Source organism: Danio rerio, chromosome 11 (assembly GCF_052040795.2).
Source record: "Danio rerio strain M-AB ecotype USA chromosome 11, GRCz13ab, whole genome shotgun sequence".
Lineage (NCBI taxonomy): Eukaryota > Metazoa > Chordata > Actinopteri > Cypriniformes > Danionidae > Danio > Danio rerio.
Window position 1 is genome coordinate 764,593 of NC_141031.1, and position 17,237 is coordinate 781,829.

Sequence of the window (17,237 nt, forward strand, 5' to 3'; positions counted from 1 at the left end):
ACATGATTATAATAATATTATATTTGATTGTATATTAAATAATATTTAATTAAGTTAAAGTTGTATTTCTTTAGCTCTCATCATACAAAATATGGTAGAAAACTATGTTATATATATATATATATAGTTTATAGGTATAATTTACACTTTTAGATATTTGCCCAAACCTCCCCCCCAGAGATTCAAACACTGCTCACACACAACTGGGTTTACACCCCTTATAAAAGTAATTTTTGCATAATATTTTTACATAATTTGTTCTGAAGGCATGATTAAATTACACTGCAATTAATACTCCATGTGCTGAGGGACACAGAGTCCACAAACACACCTGCTCTGGCTCTCAGAGAGAAGAAAACCTCAGAAACACTGCCAGAAACTCTCATTCATTCATTTCCTTCGGCTTAGTCCCTTATTTATCAGGATTCTCCACTGGGGAATGAACCGCCAACTTATCCAGCATATGTTTTACACAGTGGAAGCCCTTCCAGCTGCAACCCTGTACTGGGAAACACCCATACACACTCATTCACACTCTACGGACAATTTAGCCTACCCAATTCCTCTATAGCGCATGTGTTTGGACTGCGGGGGAAACCGGAGAACCCGGATGAAACCCACGCGAACGCAGGGAGAACATGCAAACTCCACACAGAAATGACAACTGACCCAGCCGGGACTCGAATCAGTGACCTTCTTGCTGTGAGGCAATTGTTCTACCCACTGCACCACCGCGTCGCCCCCACTTCACAGGAGGCTGAATTGTACATCCTGTATATGCATTGACAATACTGTAAGAGCAAGAGTATCCTGCATGTGTAGATTTTGCATTGCAGTGGGATCAGCGTCATAAGAGCTCTTCACACACCAACACACACACACACACACTCGCCTCGGGCTCTCTGTGCTGATTCACTACGTCTCTTTTCATCACTTCAGCACACACTCTCTCTGCATCTACACAGAGGAGGCTCAAGGACAGAGCAGACCCTGGATCACAAACACTGCTAAAATAACAGCCTCAACACCCGAAATAAAGGACGGATTCAAGCACAAACTCTACCTACAGAGGCAGAGAGAGCTGCTCCTTAATAAAACACATGCAAATAGAAAACACAGCAACAAATAATTCATCTGTCCGACAGCACACGTGTTGCAAATCCTCACAATGCAAGAGCACGCAAAGAAAACCCACTGCAGATCCTCACAGCACATTTGTAGCTGCATGAAAGCAAGGTGGCTGCAGTTAGCACTGGCATTACGTTGTCCTTTCCATTATTAGCCTACTAATTTAATAATAATTACTCATTTAAATTTTTTCCACTAATTTCTGTTTAACAGAGAGCAGGTTTATGTATATGCATTATATTTACTCACCGGCCACTTTATTAGGTACACCTGTCCAACTGCTTGTTAACGCAAATTTTTAATCAGCCAATCACATGGTCAAGACGATCTGCTGCAGTTCAAACTGAGCATCAGAATGGGGAAGAAAAGGGATTTATAAGACTTTAAACATGGCATGGTTGTTGCTGCCAGACGGGCTGCTCTGAGTATTTCAGAAACTGCAGATTTTCTGGGATTTTCACGCACAACCATCTCTAGGCTTTACAGAGAATGCTCCGACAAAGAGGAAATATCCAGTGAGCGGCAGTTCTGTGGGCGCAAATGCCTTGTTGATGAGGTCAGAGGAGAATGGCCAGACTGGTTCCGGCTGATAGAAAGGCAACAGTAACTCAAATAAGCACTCGCTACAACCGAGCTCTGCAGAAGAGCATCTCTGAACACACAACACGGCCAACCTTGAGGCGGATGGGCTACAGCAGCAGAAGAGCACACCGGGTGCCGCTCCTGTCAGCTAAGAACAGGAAACTGAGGCTACAATTCACACAGACTCACCAAAACTGGACAATAGAAGATTGGAGAAACGTTGCTGCTCTGATGAGTCTCCATTTCTGCTCACACATTCAGATGCTCGGCTCACAATTCGGCCTCAACAACATGAAAGCATGGATCATCCTGCCTTGTATCAGCGGTTCAGGCTGGTGGTGGTGGTGTAATGGTGTGGGGGAGATTTTCTTTGGGTCCATTAGTACCAATTGAGCATCAACGCCACAGCCTACCTGAGTATTGCTGCTGACCATGTCCATCCCTTTATGAGCACAGTGTCTCCATCTTCTGATGGCTACTTCCAGCAGGATAACGCAGCATGTCATAAAGCTCAATCATCTCAGACTGGTGAACATGACGATGAGTTCACTGTACTCAAATGGCCTCCACAGTCACCAGAGCTCAATCCAGTAGAGCAGCTTTGGGATGTGGTGGAACGGGAGATTGGCATCATGAATGTGCAGCCGACAAATCTGCAGCAACTGTGTGATGCTATCATGACAATATGGAGCAAAATCTCTGAGGAATATTTCCAGTAGCTTACTGAGTCTACACCATGAAGGATTAAGGCAGTTCTGAAGGTCCAACCCAGTAAGGTGTACCTAATAAAGTGGCCGGTCAGTGTATATTATAATACATATTCCTGTAAAGCATTCCAAATATTAATGTTAAAGGCAGATGTGTGAGGGATGTGCTTATTCATGCGCAGCACTGTTAAAGCACACAGCCTTGTGAGAAATCAAGCTGTGGAGTGGACATGTCAGATCACAGTGAAGATGGAGACGGCGCTTATGTAAGCTTCTTGTTTGTGTCATGCACAATCAGAGCGGATGCTTCCCTGACCACAAACAACCCTCCATAATTAGCCTTTCTCACTTAATGCGCACATTTAAATGCGGGTAATCGTATGAAACGCACCGGGATGAAAAACCCCCATAAGAGGACAGACTGCTGGCAGAGCGCCCGGTGGGAGAGCAGTGACAGTATAGATGATTCCTGTGTCATTATGCAGCGTTCAATATTCACCGCACATCTCCTGGCTCCGTCTTAAGCTGCTCTCCTACTGGTTAGGGATCAGCGTGTGTCCTGAATATGTGATGTGCTGCATCTCTCCAATGAGATAAATGTACTGAACTACCATGCACGACGCTAAATAACATGAATAGAGAGCAGTTAGGCTTGCTTATATTACACTAAAAGCACACTGTAAACAAATACACTGTACAATTTACAGCCAATAAGTGGAATTTACAAGCGGACTGTAAACAAATAATTACACTTGTGCTGTGATTATACATTGCAATAACAAAGTGTGCTTGTAAATACAATCAGAACTGGCGGTAAGTTACCGTACATTTGACAGTGTTTTGTTGACAGTGCACAGGCTTCTTAAAAAGATGACTCAAGTCTGTCATCATTTACTCACATTTCAATCATCTATGAGTTTTAGACACAAAAGAAGATATTTTGAAGAATGCTGAAAACCGGTAACTATTGACTTCCTTTGTATTTTCTACTATAGAAGTCAATGGTTACCGATTTTCAGCTTACTTCAAAGTATCTTCTTTTCTGTTCAACAGAAGAAAGACATTTGCGTTAACATTTGGAAGCTCTTGAGCGAGACTATACAAAAATTAATTTAACATTTTAGGGTGAACTGTCCCTTTAAATCGGTGTTATCCAGCCTTACAGGAGCAGGAAGAATCAATATAGCCACAGTTTGCTTTCTTAGAGGGATCTGCAGACTCCCCTGCTGGAACTCCACTGAAATATTCATGCATGTAGGGGAAGTAAGGAGTGATTCCTCTACTTTTTTTATGGAAAGCATGTGAATAATTATCTGGAGAGTAATAATTAAATAGTTTAGCTCATTAATAGGGCTTTGCAATATGACAATATGTACAGTTGAAGTCAGAATTATTACCCCCGACCCCCCCACCCCCTGTTTATTTTTTCTGCTAATTTCTGTTTAACGGAGAGCAGATTTTTTTCAACACATTTCTAATCATAATAGTTTTAATAACTCATTTCTAATAACTGATTTATTTTCCCTTTGCCATGATGACAGTAATTAATAAATAACTCAGGAACTTTAAAATTCTAAAATGCTGTTTATATTAAAACTTTTAAGTTGGCAGGATAATTTTATTAAGTTTTCAAAGCAGGAAAATACTGATAATTACATCAATTTCAAAATGTGGCTAATTTAAAGGTAATTATATCTGTCAGTTACTTTAAAGCAATATTTATCTACTCCCAACCCAATGAAATTGGGTTGATAACTCAATTTTTCCAGGCTAATGCAGTTGTTTTGTATTTAAGTCCACACACTGATGTTTTTTGTCATCTTTTATACTGATAATATGGGACAGCACATGTTTTTGTTTTGTAAAACACCTGTGTGGTTTAATACAAATTAAAAATTACCGTAAAACAAAAATGTTGTCGTTAAATGTATTTCTTACAAGCATGAACAGTAAATTTAAAAACAAACAAAAATATAAACACTTTCAGCTACTTAATTTATTCAGGGTTCTTAACATGCAATTGGACACTGGATTTGTTTTCAATTTTAATATAAAAACTATTTTTTTGAGTACTCGACTTCAAATTTTGAGGTTTTTGCTATGTAAAAATGTCTCTGATTGAAGAGGAAAAGATTTGGCTAACATAATAAAGCTTGTTGTCTGTATTTCATTTTGTTAGATGTTATCGTAACTTGATTATATTAATGCAAACTGTTGCATTTTTTTTTTTGTTTAAACAATTTTTTTTGGGTGTAAATATTCTTCAAGACACTTCTACAACATAAAGTGACATTTAAAGGCTTGACTACACTGTAAACGATTTCTTGTTAAATTAACAGTAAGTTACTGGCAACAATTATCCAGTAGCTGCTGTATTTCATAAAACAGTAACATTACTGTAATACTAGTTACATTAGTATTACATTTATTGTCAAATGTAATACATCATTTTACTGTTTTCTTTTTTACTGTAACACCAATTACAGTAGTGATACACATACTGCAAAACTGAAAACAGTATTTTACTGTACATTTTTACCATGCAGAACTACGGTATTTTAACGTTACTTTCATTATTACTGTATAGTATTTTACAGTTATTAAATGTTATTTTATTGTATTTATTAGTGCTACTTTATAATGAGTAAAAATGTAAAAAAAATTGCACAGTGATATTTTAACTGTTCAAGAAATACAAGAAAAATAAAGAAACTGAAACTTTAACTTCACAATAAAAGTTTATTGTGTAAACCATACTGAAACAATAGCAATTATTCAATATAACAGAGCAACAGAACACTAATGAAAAATTGATAATTACAACCAGTCAACAATAAATGCATCAAAAATTATTCCAATTTTAAAAACAGGTGAAAATACTGCTACAAGACAGGAAATGATGAAGGCCAAATGCTGTTGTGGAAAAGGGACAGTGAAAAAAGGGCAGCATGATGACGATCCTGCAAAAATGACAAGCAAAATCAATCACTGGAGAACAAACTAATCATGCCTCAAATTATTTCATTCATTCAGAAACCAAACACCGCACTGCTGTTTTATATATATATAAAACACTGTTTTTTATAGTTTTTGTTGGCGAAATAGTTTGTTGTCAATTTACAATTACACTAACGTTAATGGGGAAAAGATCAGTCAAGTCAAAACTAGTCAAGTATCCACACAGGTATATAAAAAATAAAATCTCATCTTAACTGAATATCTGACTCTGTATAGCTTGAATATCTGATTCCATGATCACTCTACTAGTGCTTCCACGGATTTAAGAGGGGTGAACACAGTTTATTCTGACCTTAAGAGGCTACATATTTAAAATAAATAAATAAATAAAATAATCTATTTTAATGTGACTAATGTTAATCAAATACTTTTAAGCTTTTAACACATATAAATCCACTTCTAACTTACAGACAAGATTGCGTTAGAGAACATGAAAGCCCTGGATGATTTTTAAAATAATGCTAATGATGAGTTACTGACATTTGGTTCGCATAAAACAAAGTAATCACTAAGCACTCATTTTTGGCAAAATCAGCCGAGGCGCAGCGACACGACAAAATGTGTTAAAGTTGAGCAGAGAACTGAAGAGTAGTCAAGCAGTCTACTTCATGAAATGTTTGTGGTAATATTCTGCGATCAATTCGTATTATTGTATTTCAATATGCAGTGATGGCATGTCAGTGAGACAAATAAATCTTTTAGAGTTATTTTGTTAATTTTTTTTCTTTTTTTTTATACGAACACCTCTCCAGTGACATTTCCTCAAATTAAATCATCATGACGTTACTGTGCACAGCATCAGTAAAACCTTAAGAATAATTTAAATACCTATTTTTTTAAAACAGTCACTGCTGATTACAAACTAACATTAAAGATAGGCTTACAGAAATCCTGAATGCATGACAATATAAAGCTGTATTACTCACTGATGTTGAAGCACTTCCAGGTCGTCAGAGATGTAGACAGAATATGTGCCATCAAATGAGCTCTTGTGCAGCCTTTGTTGGACATCAAGGTAGCATGTTCACCCACACTGTAAATAAAAAAAAATCTGTTATTTTACCTTTTTTTTTTCCAGCAGCTAGTGTAACAGAGTCATTTGGTTAGGTCAAGTGGTTTAAAATAATTTTATTTATTAAATACTTGCTTACCCATATATAGATGTAAAAGTAACCAAAATAAAAATTTTATTAAAATGTGTGGGATACTAAGCATGTTTGGTCAACAGAGAGAAGTAAACGTTTACTTTAAGCATTGATCCTAATGAATCTATTTCTGAACTACCGGTACATCCAACCTTGCCTTGGAAACAGCATTTTTGAGCATTTAGATCAGGGGTGTTCAACCCTGTTCCTGGAGATCTACCTTTCCGCAGAGCTCACCTGGAACCTTGATCAAACACACCAGTCTTTAATTACCAAGTTCTCCTTCAGATACTATTTAGTTGGTTTAGTTGTGTTTGATCAGGGTCGATCTCCAGCAACAGGGTTGAGCACCCCTGTTTAAGACAATAATAAATAAGACATGTAGATAATATTTTATATTCAATCATTTATTGTGCAATTTAAATGACTTCTATTCAATATATACATAAAATAAAATTAGAATAAGAATAAAAAAATAATACTCTATGCCAAATAAAATACTTCAGATCTAAATAAAGCAGGTGTTTTTACCTAAAGGTTCCTTTCCTCCAGTTAGTTTAGCTGCAGATCCCTCCACATCTGTGCTTTATTTGGTTCTTGACTTAGGAGTAACTGGTGTCGCATTCCAGGTCCATCACAATCTGAGCTAGAAGGACAATATGACAAAAGACAAGACACGTATAAATAAAACAAAAAAAACAAACACGCCCAGTAAAATTGCTAATAAATACAATGACTGCAGTTATAGTAAAAAATATGTGTCTAATTTTTACTCAGCATTTGATAGCCAAACAGCCTAGCCATGGTTGTTTTATTAATTTATTCATTTTCTTTTCGGATTAGTCCCTTTTTTAATTTGGGGTCGCCACAGCGGAATGAACTTATACAGCATTTGTTTTATGCATCAGATGACCTTCCAGCTGCATCCACACACACTCATACACTACAGACAATTTAACCTACTCAAATCACCTGTACCACATGTCTTTGGACTGTGGGGGAAACCGGAGCACCTGGAGGAAACCCACGCGAACGCAGGGAGAACATGCAAACTCCATACAGAAACGCCAACTGACCCAGCCGAGGCTCGAACCAGCAACCTTCTTGCTGTGAGGCGACAGCACTACCTACTGTGCCACTGCGTCGCTACTGGAAGAAGAAAAATAGGTTGTACATGAAACTCCTCACAACAAATCTGTGAACAACTTGATATTTCAAAATCTACAAAATGAGGAAGACATCAACATTACCTTAAATAATCAAGTGAGGAGAGATTGGTAGCATCACTTTTTCAACATCAATTGCTGTAGCTGCAAAAAAGATACATATAATAATAGTAAAATAAGACTTAACATTTAATAATCTAAATTTATGGTACAACCATACCAATCTGTGTGGGGTTAAAATAAATTTGTATATAAATCATTCCTTATACCTGAACACCAAAAATAAAATTTACAATTAATGACGCACTATACAATGAGCTCATTAACCAGTGAGAAATAGACAATTAATATGAATTATGTTTATATTAACGTTAGCTTAAAATACATCAACTGAATTTTATTATCAGCTCAATTTAATAAAACAGTTTAGACTTGTTTCATTGTGAGTTTAGTTTAAAAAACTAACTTACAGTTTACAAATTTAACCATAATGATAACTCAGTCATAATGACCACGTGAAGACCAGAGCTTACCTTAACGTTAACTTTTAACTTTTCATGGTGACTTTGCCTTCATCTCACTGTTGTGCTGAAATAGAGAATGCAGTTAACAACACTAAGTAAAAGTTACGTTTTTTATCAGGTAACGTTACTATGGTCAAAAACTCACTCAATATAAACTCACTCTATGTTACGTTATCTAATAGTTAACGTACTTCGCAAACACTACAATCACGGTCTGGCGTCGAATTACGTGACATAAGAACCTACAACTAAGGTAACTTGGTTAACTATTTTAAATTACACACACTACACAGAAATATACACAAAACAATCATTTAACGGACATAATTTGACATTGAAACACTTACCGAGGATGAATTCACTGGAAGAAAAGGCGACAGGTGGATTTCAAATAAGGAGAGCCGTTGCTTGCCTGTTGAAGGTCGAATCAAGTCAGCTCGGTTCTTTGAATCGGCTCCTTAGAACAGTAAAGAGTCGAATCCGCCTAAAACCGATTCCTTTTAGTATATTATTGTAAGACACAACAATGAATCATTACTATTTGGTTATACTGCTCGGCCATACGCATTTATACACTAAGTGCATATTGCTGAATATGCTTGTGAACACGTGTGATAAAATAATTCAAGCATAAACCGAGCAAACGGTTCAATCCCATTCGGTGTCGTTTGACCGCTGAACCGAACCAGTGCAAACGTGATATTGATTAAATAGTAATATTGTTTTTTTTGTTCACTTTACCTGCGAAAAAATTACATATATCTGACATAAGGTTCGCTTGAAGTGTTTTGAGAATTAATATTGTTTTCTCCTAGAATTCATTTCACACCAACAAGCAGTAGTAGGCTAATGGAGGATGAGAAAAGCCAGATCATATCATAAATATTTCGTTTAATATATCACGAAATGAAGTTTTAACAGTTTTTCATGCGAGAATGTAGTTCTTCCAAACTCAAATCTGTGGTTTGTTTATAGATATCATGCCTAATTTTAAGTGTGCTTTGCCGATAGGGGAGATTCTGACCTCCAGGGGTTGACGGCGCACCATCACTCATGTATCCGGCAAACCTCATGCTTTAATCGGCCTAGACATTATTGAGACATGCCCCTGTCCTCGATGGCTCGATAATAAATGTGTTATGAAATAAAGTTTTAACCATTTTTCATGCGAGAATGTAGTTGTTTTAAACTCAAGTCTGTGGTTTATGTATTAAAATAGTGTGTATTTTAAAATGTTGTTTTGAAAATGCGGAGATATGGGACCTCTACGGTGTCAGTCATGGGCGCCCAATATTCATGAATCCGTCTAAAGCAGGCAGGTCACTCTGACATTTAAGCTGACTTTGGAATCATTTTGTGTGTTTAACAGTCTTTGGTTACGTGAATCAACTATTTTTGTTTCAATTTACGTTTTGGTTTTGCACAAAGTTGTTTATTGAATATTATTTAATATTTCCGTGTTACCTTATAAAATGAAGGTGCAGTGCACCCAAAAATGGAAAACCAGGGGAGAGTTTAATGCACTGAACAGTCTGAAGAGACTGGTTAGGTTATTTACTTCACAAAATAATTTGTCAAAAATAAATAAACATAATAATCATAATATATAGTGTGTGTGGAGTTGTTCTTGGTCATTTGCAGTACTGTATTTAGATGCACAGTAACGGATTTTTCCCCAAAATTCATTGTAAAATGTACAGTAACATACTGTTAACCATGTTCACAGTATAGAAAAGTTGAAAATACATTATTATACTGTGAAAACAACAATATATACAGTAACACACTGTGCACAGCTTATACAGTAAAAAACTGTTGAGAAATGCAGTATAATACTGTGAAAACAACAGAAATCGTTTACAGTGTAGGTTAATTTGGTTAACTAATTAAATTAGGGCAATTAGGCAAAGTATTGTATAACGATGGTTTGTTCTGTAGACTATTGAAAGCAAATATAGCTTAAAGGGGCTAATAATATTGACTTTAAAATGGTGTTTAAAAAATTAAAAACTGCTTTTATTCTAGCCGAAATAAAACAAATAAGACTTTCTCCAGAAGAAATAATATTATCAGACATACTGTGAAAATTTCCTGAATCTGTTAAACATCATTTGGGAAATATTTAAAAAAGAAAAATAAATTCAAAGAGGGGCTAATAATTCTGACTTCAACTGTATATGCTTATATATATGATATAACTTTGATTTTGTGTACTCATTAATGTAACATACACTGCATTCATCAGGGTTTTCAATGCCAAATGACATCTATTGTAGAGCGGATTGAGCATACGGGCAGAGCATTCAATAACCCTCAATTAGCATTGGCTTGGTGGACAACACTAGAAGAGAAGGGAGAATAATAAATCATACACACTTCAAGAGGGCTGACCTTTCATCATCAGCGACTGGAAATAATGGATCTAGTCATTAGGACGAACAAACACAACTCATGCTGTCAGATTTTCCCTCCACCCTCCTGTCCTTTCGCTTTGTTTTAAAGCAGAAGTTTGCCAGAGGATTTTCATGAAGGAGGCTGGGATCGTGATGCAGTTCATTCTGCTGTATTTGCGTCGTGACAAACGATGTTGTAAATCAAGCGGCTTTGCATGCGGCCATCTGCTTAAAGGGGCAGTTCACACTAAAATATGAAAATACAGTTAATTAACCAGGACACTTTTTAATGCATGGAAACAAACATAACCTAACACCTGTATGTGTTTTTATTCTTTAATGTTTTGATTCTTGAAATTCTCTATTCGTGTTTCACAAAAAAAAAATTAAAGGGACAGTTCACCTAAAATTGAAAATACAGTTAATTTACCAGGACACTTTTTAATGCATGAAAACAAACATAACCTAACACCTGTATGCGTTTTTTTTCTTTAATGTTTTGATTCTTGAAATCCTCTATTCATGTTTCACTTAAACCCACACATTTAAAGGGACAGTTCACCTAAAAAAAGATAATTCTGTCATTGTTTACTCCTACTTGTTTCAAACATTTATGAGTTTCTTTTTTCTTTTGAACACATTAGAAGATATTTTGAAGAATGCTATAACCTTTGACTTCCATAGTATTTGTTTTTCCTACTATGGAAGTGAATGGCTACAGGTTTTCAGCTTTTTTCAGAATACCTTCTCCTGTCTTCAACAGAAGAAAGAAACATGTAGAGGTTTGAAAAAAATGATGAGGGTGAGTAAATATAGTGAGTAAAACTGTGTAATTTCTGGTGAGATGTGCCGAAGCGTGATGATTTTATCATGGTGTCACAGAAATTGTACTATTGTAAAGTGTTTTGGGTGTATGGTCAAACACAATGAATGTGCTACACAAATTTTCACCAAAGTCATAATTTTTGGTAAATTGTTGCCAGAGGTTGGTAAAAGCGCAGTGAATGTGAGAGTACAACAAATATATTTTTGCATTTCTATTTGCTCAAGTAATAATATAAAAACTCAACTATAGTCTTAGCAACACTTTCAGAAAAGGAAAAAAACAATAGTGTGAGACTGATAACTGCAGCCAGAAGAGAAAACATTGTCGAATTTTCTGTCCTGCACCCATAGGCACTGCATATGCAACTATTCTATTTTCATGATTTGAATCAAAGATGATATAATACAAAGTATAGCTTTATAAATGTGTGTCTTCAACACCGGGACTCAAACCTGCAATATTTGTCATGCAACCTTCAAACTCGGAACTAAAACTTGCAAACTTTGACAGTGGGACTCAAACCTGCAAGCTTCATTATTAATACTCAAACTTGCAACCTTCGACATAAAACTTTTGTCATCTAGACTCAAACCTTCAACCTTCGACATGCAACCTTCGTCATTGGGACTCAAACTTGCAACCTTCGAAATGCAACCTTTGACATCAAGACTCGAACCTTTAACCTTTGTCATGCAACCTTCAACATTGGGACTTGAACCTGTAACCTTCGACATGCAACCTTCAACATCAGGACTCAAACATGCAACCTTCAACATTGGGACTCGAACAAACAACTTCTGACATACATGCAACCTTTAACATTGGGACTCAAACCTGCAACCTTCAACATTGGGATTCTAACATGCAACCTTTGACATTGGGACTCAAACCTGCAACCTTTGACGTGCAACGTTTGATATTAGGACTAAATCTGCACCTTTGACATGCAACTTTTGACATCGGGACTTGAAAATGCAACCTTCGACATTGGGATTTGAACAAACAACCTTCAACTTCAGGATTCGAACATGCAACTTTTAACATCGGGATTTAAACCTGCAACCTTAGACATTGGGATTCGAACCTGCAACCTTCGACATTGGAATTTGAACCTGCAACCTTTGACATTGGAATTTGAACCTGCAACCTTTGAAATCGGGATTCGAACATGCAACCTTCCACATCAGGACTTAAACCTGCAACCTTGGACATCGGGATTCTAACATGTAACCTTCAACATTGGAACTCAAACCTGCAACCTTTGACATCAGGACTAAAATCTGCAACCTTTGACATGCAACTTTTGACATCAGGACTTGAACATGCAACTTTCAACGTTGGGACTTGAAAAAACAACCTATGACATTGAAATTTGAATATGCAACCTTTGACATTAGGACTAAATTCTGCAACCTTAGACATTGGGACTCGAACCAGCAACCTTTGATATGCAACCTTAGACATTGGGAATTGAACATGTAACCTTCGACATTGGGATTCGAACCTGCAACCTTTGACATCAGTATTCGAACCTGCAATCTTTGATGTGCAACCTTAGACATCATGACTAAAACACGCAGCCTTCAACATCGGGATTAAAACATACAACCTTAGACATTGGGACTTGAACCTGCAACCTTCTGGTTGCATTCCAATACTCTAACCAACTTCCCATGGCTCCATCTCTTAGGTATTCTATTCCGCAATCAACAAGTGGAACTAAACACAAACTCACCAATCATTCTGGGGTTCGTCGATGACCAGCAGGATCTTGAACTTCCGGGAAGCGGTGGCAGGGCTTTGCTCCACGAGTCCCGCAGATGCCGCCGTCTGCTTGACTACGTTAGTGATGGAGCTGAAGAAGCCGGAGCCGCTGGATGGAGCCGGCTGCGGACGCCGCTCTGGAGCCGGAGATGAAGACGGAGACCTGTTTTCTGCAGGGGCCAATGGGGCGGCAGGGGATCCGGATGGGGGTTTGGCGTCGGCTGGAGGGGGCGGCGGCGGGTCCGGACGCTGGAGGTCCGACATGTAGCCATTGGGCAGATTAGCGATGAAGCTGCTGTCAGAGAGACGACGACGCAGGAAGTTCATGGCTGTGAAGGTTAAACTCTCAGATCTTCAACGGTGAGCGTCAGCTTTCCAGGAATCTCCGCTTTAAGACTGTGTGCTGATGCTGCTGCTGAATTTCTCCGTCTTCATGCACTGACAGCTCCAATGCAATGCCAGGAAAAGATGCTCACGCTCTGCCCGTGTGTGTGTTTCTCTCTTACTCGCTCACTCTCTCTCTCTCTCTATTGCTTGCTCACACACAAACACACTCTCTCTCTCTCTCTTTCTGTCTCTCGCCCGCTCTTGCTTGCTTGTTCTCTCACACACTCTCTCTCTTTTTTCTCTCTCTCTCTCTCACACAACCTCTCTCTTGCCTTCTCTTGCTCACTCTTTCAACTCAATTCATAATGACTGTAAAAAATACAATATTGACAATCAATAATCTTCCTCTTGCTCTCTCACACACACTCTGTCACACACACAAACACACACACTCTCTCTCGCTCGCTCTTTCTCAAATTACAGATGACATTTTTCTTTCTCTCTCTCTCTCTCTCTCTCTCTCCCCCTCCCCTGGATCTCCTACATCACGATCTCCTACATCACCACTGACGTAGACACACACACACACACACACACACACACTACATCATTCTGCGTCTGCTGAACGGGGTTTCCAGTGAATATGCATGAGCTGGGGGAGCTCCTACAGCATCCCCCTGCCCATGTGTGCATCTCTCCTCCTCCCTTCTCTTCTTTTTCTCCTCCAGATGACCCGCAGACCCCGATGTGCCTGCGCTGGGAGCAAAGGCATGGAGGAGAAGCTCTGCAGATGGTGGAGACACACTGAAACACTTGAAGGGCGTGCAAATATACATTCACTGGCCACTTTATTAGGTACACCGCTCACTGGATATTTCCTCTTTCATTCTCTGTAAACCCTAGAGATGGTTGTGCGTGAAAATCCCAGTAGATCAGCAGTTTCAGAAAACTCAGAGCAGCCCGTCTGGCAGCAACAACCATGCCACGTTTAAAGTCACTTAAATCCCCTTTCTTCCCCATTCTGATGCTCGCTTTGAGCTGCAGCAGATGATCTTGACCATGTCTACATGCCTAAATGCAGTGAGCTGCTGCCATGTGATTGGCTGAGTAGACGTTTAACAAGCAGTTGGACAGGTGTACCTAATAAAGTGGCCAGTGAGTCTATGTTTACGTATTTTTAAATATATTTGTACGCTCTTCAAGTGTTTCAGTGTGTTTTGTCCCAAATGGCCTCCCATACGGTTCTCTGTGGGTCTGTGAGCGTCCTCGAAACATTGATCCCGTGCCATGTGTAGCCAATGAAAGCTCTGCTAAATGCTGGAGCTCAATATGGCGAGCATCACTACCCACTGCAGGGAAACACAAACACATGCACGCTGAGGGATGGTGATGGTGAAACCCAGTGGCGTTTTACACGGGCAGGCTGCAGCCAATCAAATTCCAGCATTCAGTCCAGCTTGATTAACATGGGGCTGTGAGATTTGCTCAGGGGCTGAATGAGCATTTGTGTGAACACAGGGTTTGACACACTGAATTACGCCATTCACAGCGCTGAGGCAACAGGGGAGCAAAAACAACAGAAATGCATGTCTAAATATGAAGTTTTGTCATAAAACAAGCAGAATAAAGTGCCATTGGTGTGAAATAAAGGTATTTCAAGGTGAGAACAAGATTATTTTGCTTACACTTTTGTAGATTAATTTGCTTGTGTTGAGGAGAAACTCGCCTGATTTTGACTCATTATTTCTGAAAACAGCACACTATTTTTTTACTTGTCTAGGAAATGTTTCTTGATTTCAGAGTTTTTGATATTTGAACTAGAAACTATATAAAAACTGTAAGTAAGACAAGCATTTTTAATGAGAGCACAATAAAATCTGCACAACATTACTCACTCCGGGGCCATTTATATCGAAGTTGATATTTAGCCTCACCATTTTTGTCACAATGACCAGTGAACCAGGCATGTAGATCGCTGATAATCATTCACGTTAACTTAGGACTACATATCTGTCAACATATGGACTACAAATCCTGTCATGCACCACACACTCACACCAGTTCTGGTTTTCCTGCTGATTGCTAACACACACAGCTGAAGCTGTTCAGAATTGATTACATGGACTTTAAAAGCAGCACAGACACGCACACACACACATTGCTGAGTCTTGTTTACTGTATTTGTGACATTACAATGTGTTTCCTTTGCCTTGCCTTGGCGTATCTGACCTTTTGCCTTGCTTGCCATGTGGACTGATCACTAGTTTATGACCATGCCTTTTGGGTGATCTGTATGTACCTTTTTGCTCCAGTGTTAACTGTTGCTTGCCTTTCCAATCTTCCTATAAACCCTGCATTTGGATCCTGTTATCAGTGTCACATCACAATACAATATTGGTGTTTTAAAACATCTAGTTTTTTTTTTTTATGAGATTGGTCGTTAGCCCAACTCTCAACCCCCAACCTGGAGGACCAGGACATACACACATACACCACAGACAATTAAGCTTATCAATTCCCCTATAGCGCATGTGTTTGGACTGTGGGGGAAACCGGAGCACCCGGAGGAAATCCACGCATACACGAGGAGAACATGCAAACTTCACACAGAAACACCAACTGACCCAGCCGAGACTTGAATCAGAGACTTTCTTGCTGAGAGCCCACAGTGCTAACCATTGCGCCACCGTGCCGCCCCAACTTTTATGTCATATATGTAATTTACATATATTTTCACAGCTGAGATTTCTATGGGTTAAGGGTTCTACTGATTATTTAACGGCAGTATACACCAAATAAACACAGACTCATCATTTGCCCCCAGTTTCTCCAGCTAAATCAGACGGAGTTTTTCTTTTATGTGTGAAGCGCAGCAGGAACAGCTACATGCTGATGGCAAACAGGAAAAATGATAACAGATACGAACATAATTACATTGCGTCTCATGTAATTAGTGAGATGAATGGAAACGAGAGGCTGCGGGTTTACAGGGGCTGTAGGTGTTGGAGATGTGCCGAGTGTGATGTTCATCGTGTGTAGAGTCAAAAGCTGTGTGTTTCCATGCAAAGATTCGAATTAGATTTAGTTGCAAAACTGGATTATGCATAAAACAATACTGAATAGAGCTGTATTTCCATACAATGAGAAACAAAAGAGAAGAAAACTATGCTGCTAAACATGCACAGATATAACTGAGAGGAGTGGAGTCTGCTGCACAGCTGGGATTCTCCACTGGGGTGTTTGTTCTTTTTTCAATTCAATTCAGCTGTATTTGTATAGCGCTTTTACAATGTAGATTGTGTCAAAGCAGCTTCACAGAAATGGTCATAGTAACTGGAACAGTGTGGTTCAGGTTTTAGTGTTTAAGTTCAGTTCAGTTCAGTTTAGCTCAGTTCAGTGTGATTTAATCATTACTGAGAGTTCAAACACTGAAGAGCAAATTCATCGATGCGTAGCTCTACCAACCCTGAACCATGCGAGGCAGTGGCGACAGCGGAGAGGGAAAAAAAACTTCACCTGAGGGGAGTGAAGAAAAAAAACCTTGAGAGAACCAGACTCAGTTGGGCACGACCATTTTAATTTCTCCGCTGGCCAAAAGTCTTGTGCAGAACTTCATTCGCCGTGGTTTATGCTGGAAGATGGCCTCAGCGAAGACTC

The 17,237-nt window shown here is 38.6% G+C and overlaps 2 protein-coding genes and 1 long non-coding RNA gene across 3 annotated transcripts in view; all 3 read right to left on the bottom strand.

Moving 5' to 3' along the window:
* Positions 1 to 1,625, bottom strand: part of syn2b (synapsin IIb) — a gene marked incomplete at its 5' end in the record, with an annotated part of 84,101 nt that extends 82,476 nt beyond the window's left edge. The window contains 3 exon segments of the mRNA NM_001327771.2: positions 340 to 359; positions 628 to 640; positions 1,594 to 1,625. Coding sequence (NP_001314700.2) covers positions 340 to 359; positions 628 to 640 — 33 coding nt within the window.
* poc1a (POC1 centriolar protein A) overlaps positions 1 to 2,287 on the bottom strand; it is a 521,349-nt gene extending 519,062 nt beyond the window's left edge. Inside the window, exon 1 of the mRNA XM_087272095.1 lies at positions 1,737 to 2,287. The gene's annotated coding sequence lies outside the window, so the exon portion shown is untranslated. The remainder of the gene's footprint in view (positions 1 to 1,736) is intronic.
* A 2,956-nt stretch (positions 2,288 to 5,243) lies between these two features.
* Positions 5,244 to 8,704, bottom strand: LOC147841609 (uncharacterized). Its single transcript, XR_015502218.1, has 6 exons — positions 8,618 to 8,704; positions 8,280 to 8,334; positions 7,553 to 7,729; positions 7,112 to 7,226; positions 6,362 to 6,468; positions 5,244 to 5,377 (listed from the first exon to the last, which is right to left on the bottom strand). It is a non-coding gene; the product is annotated as an uncharacterized LOC147841609 (long non-coding RNA).
* Positions 8,705 to 17,237: the final 8,533 nt, after the last annotated feature.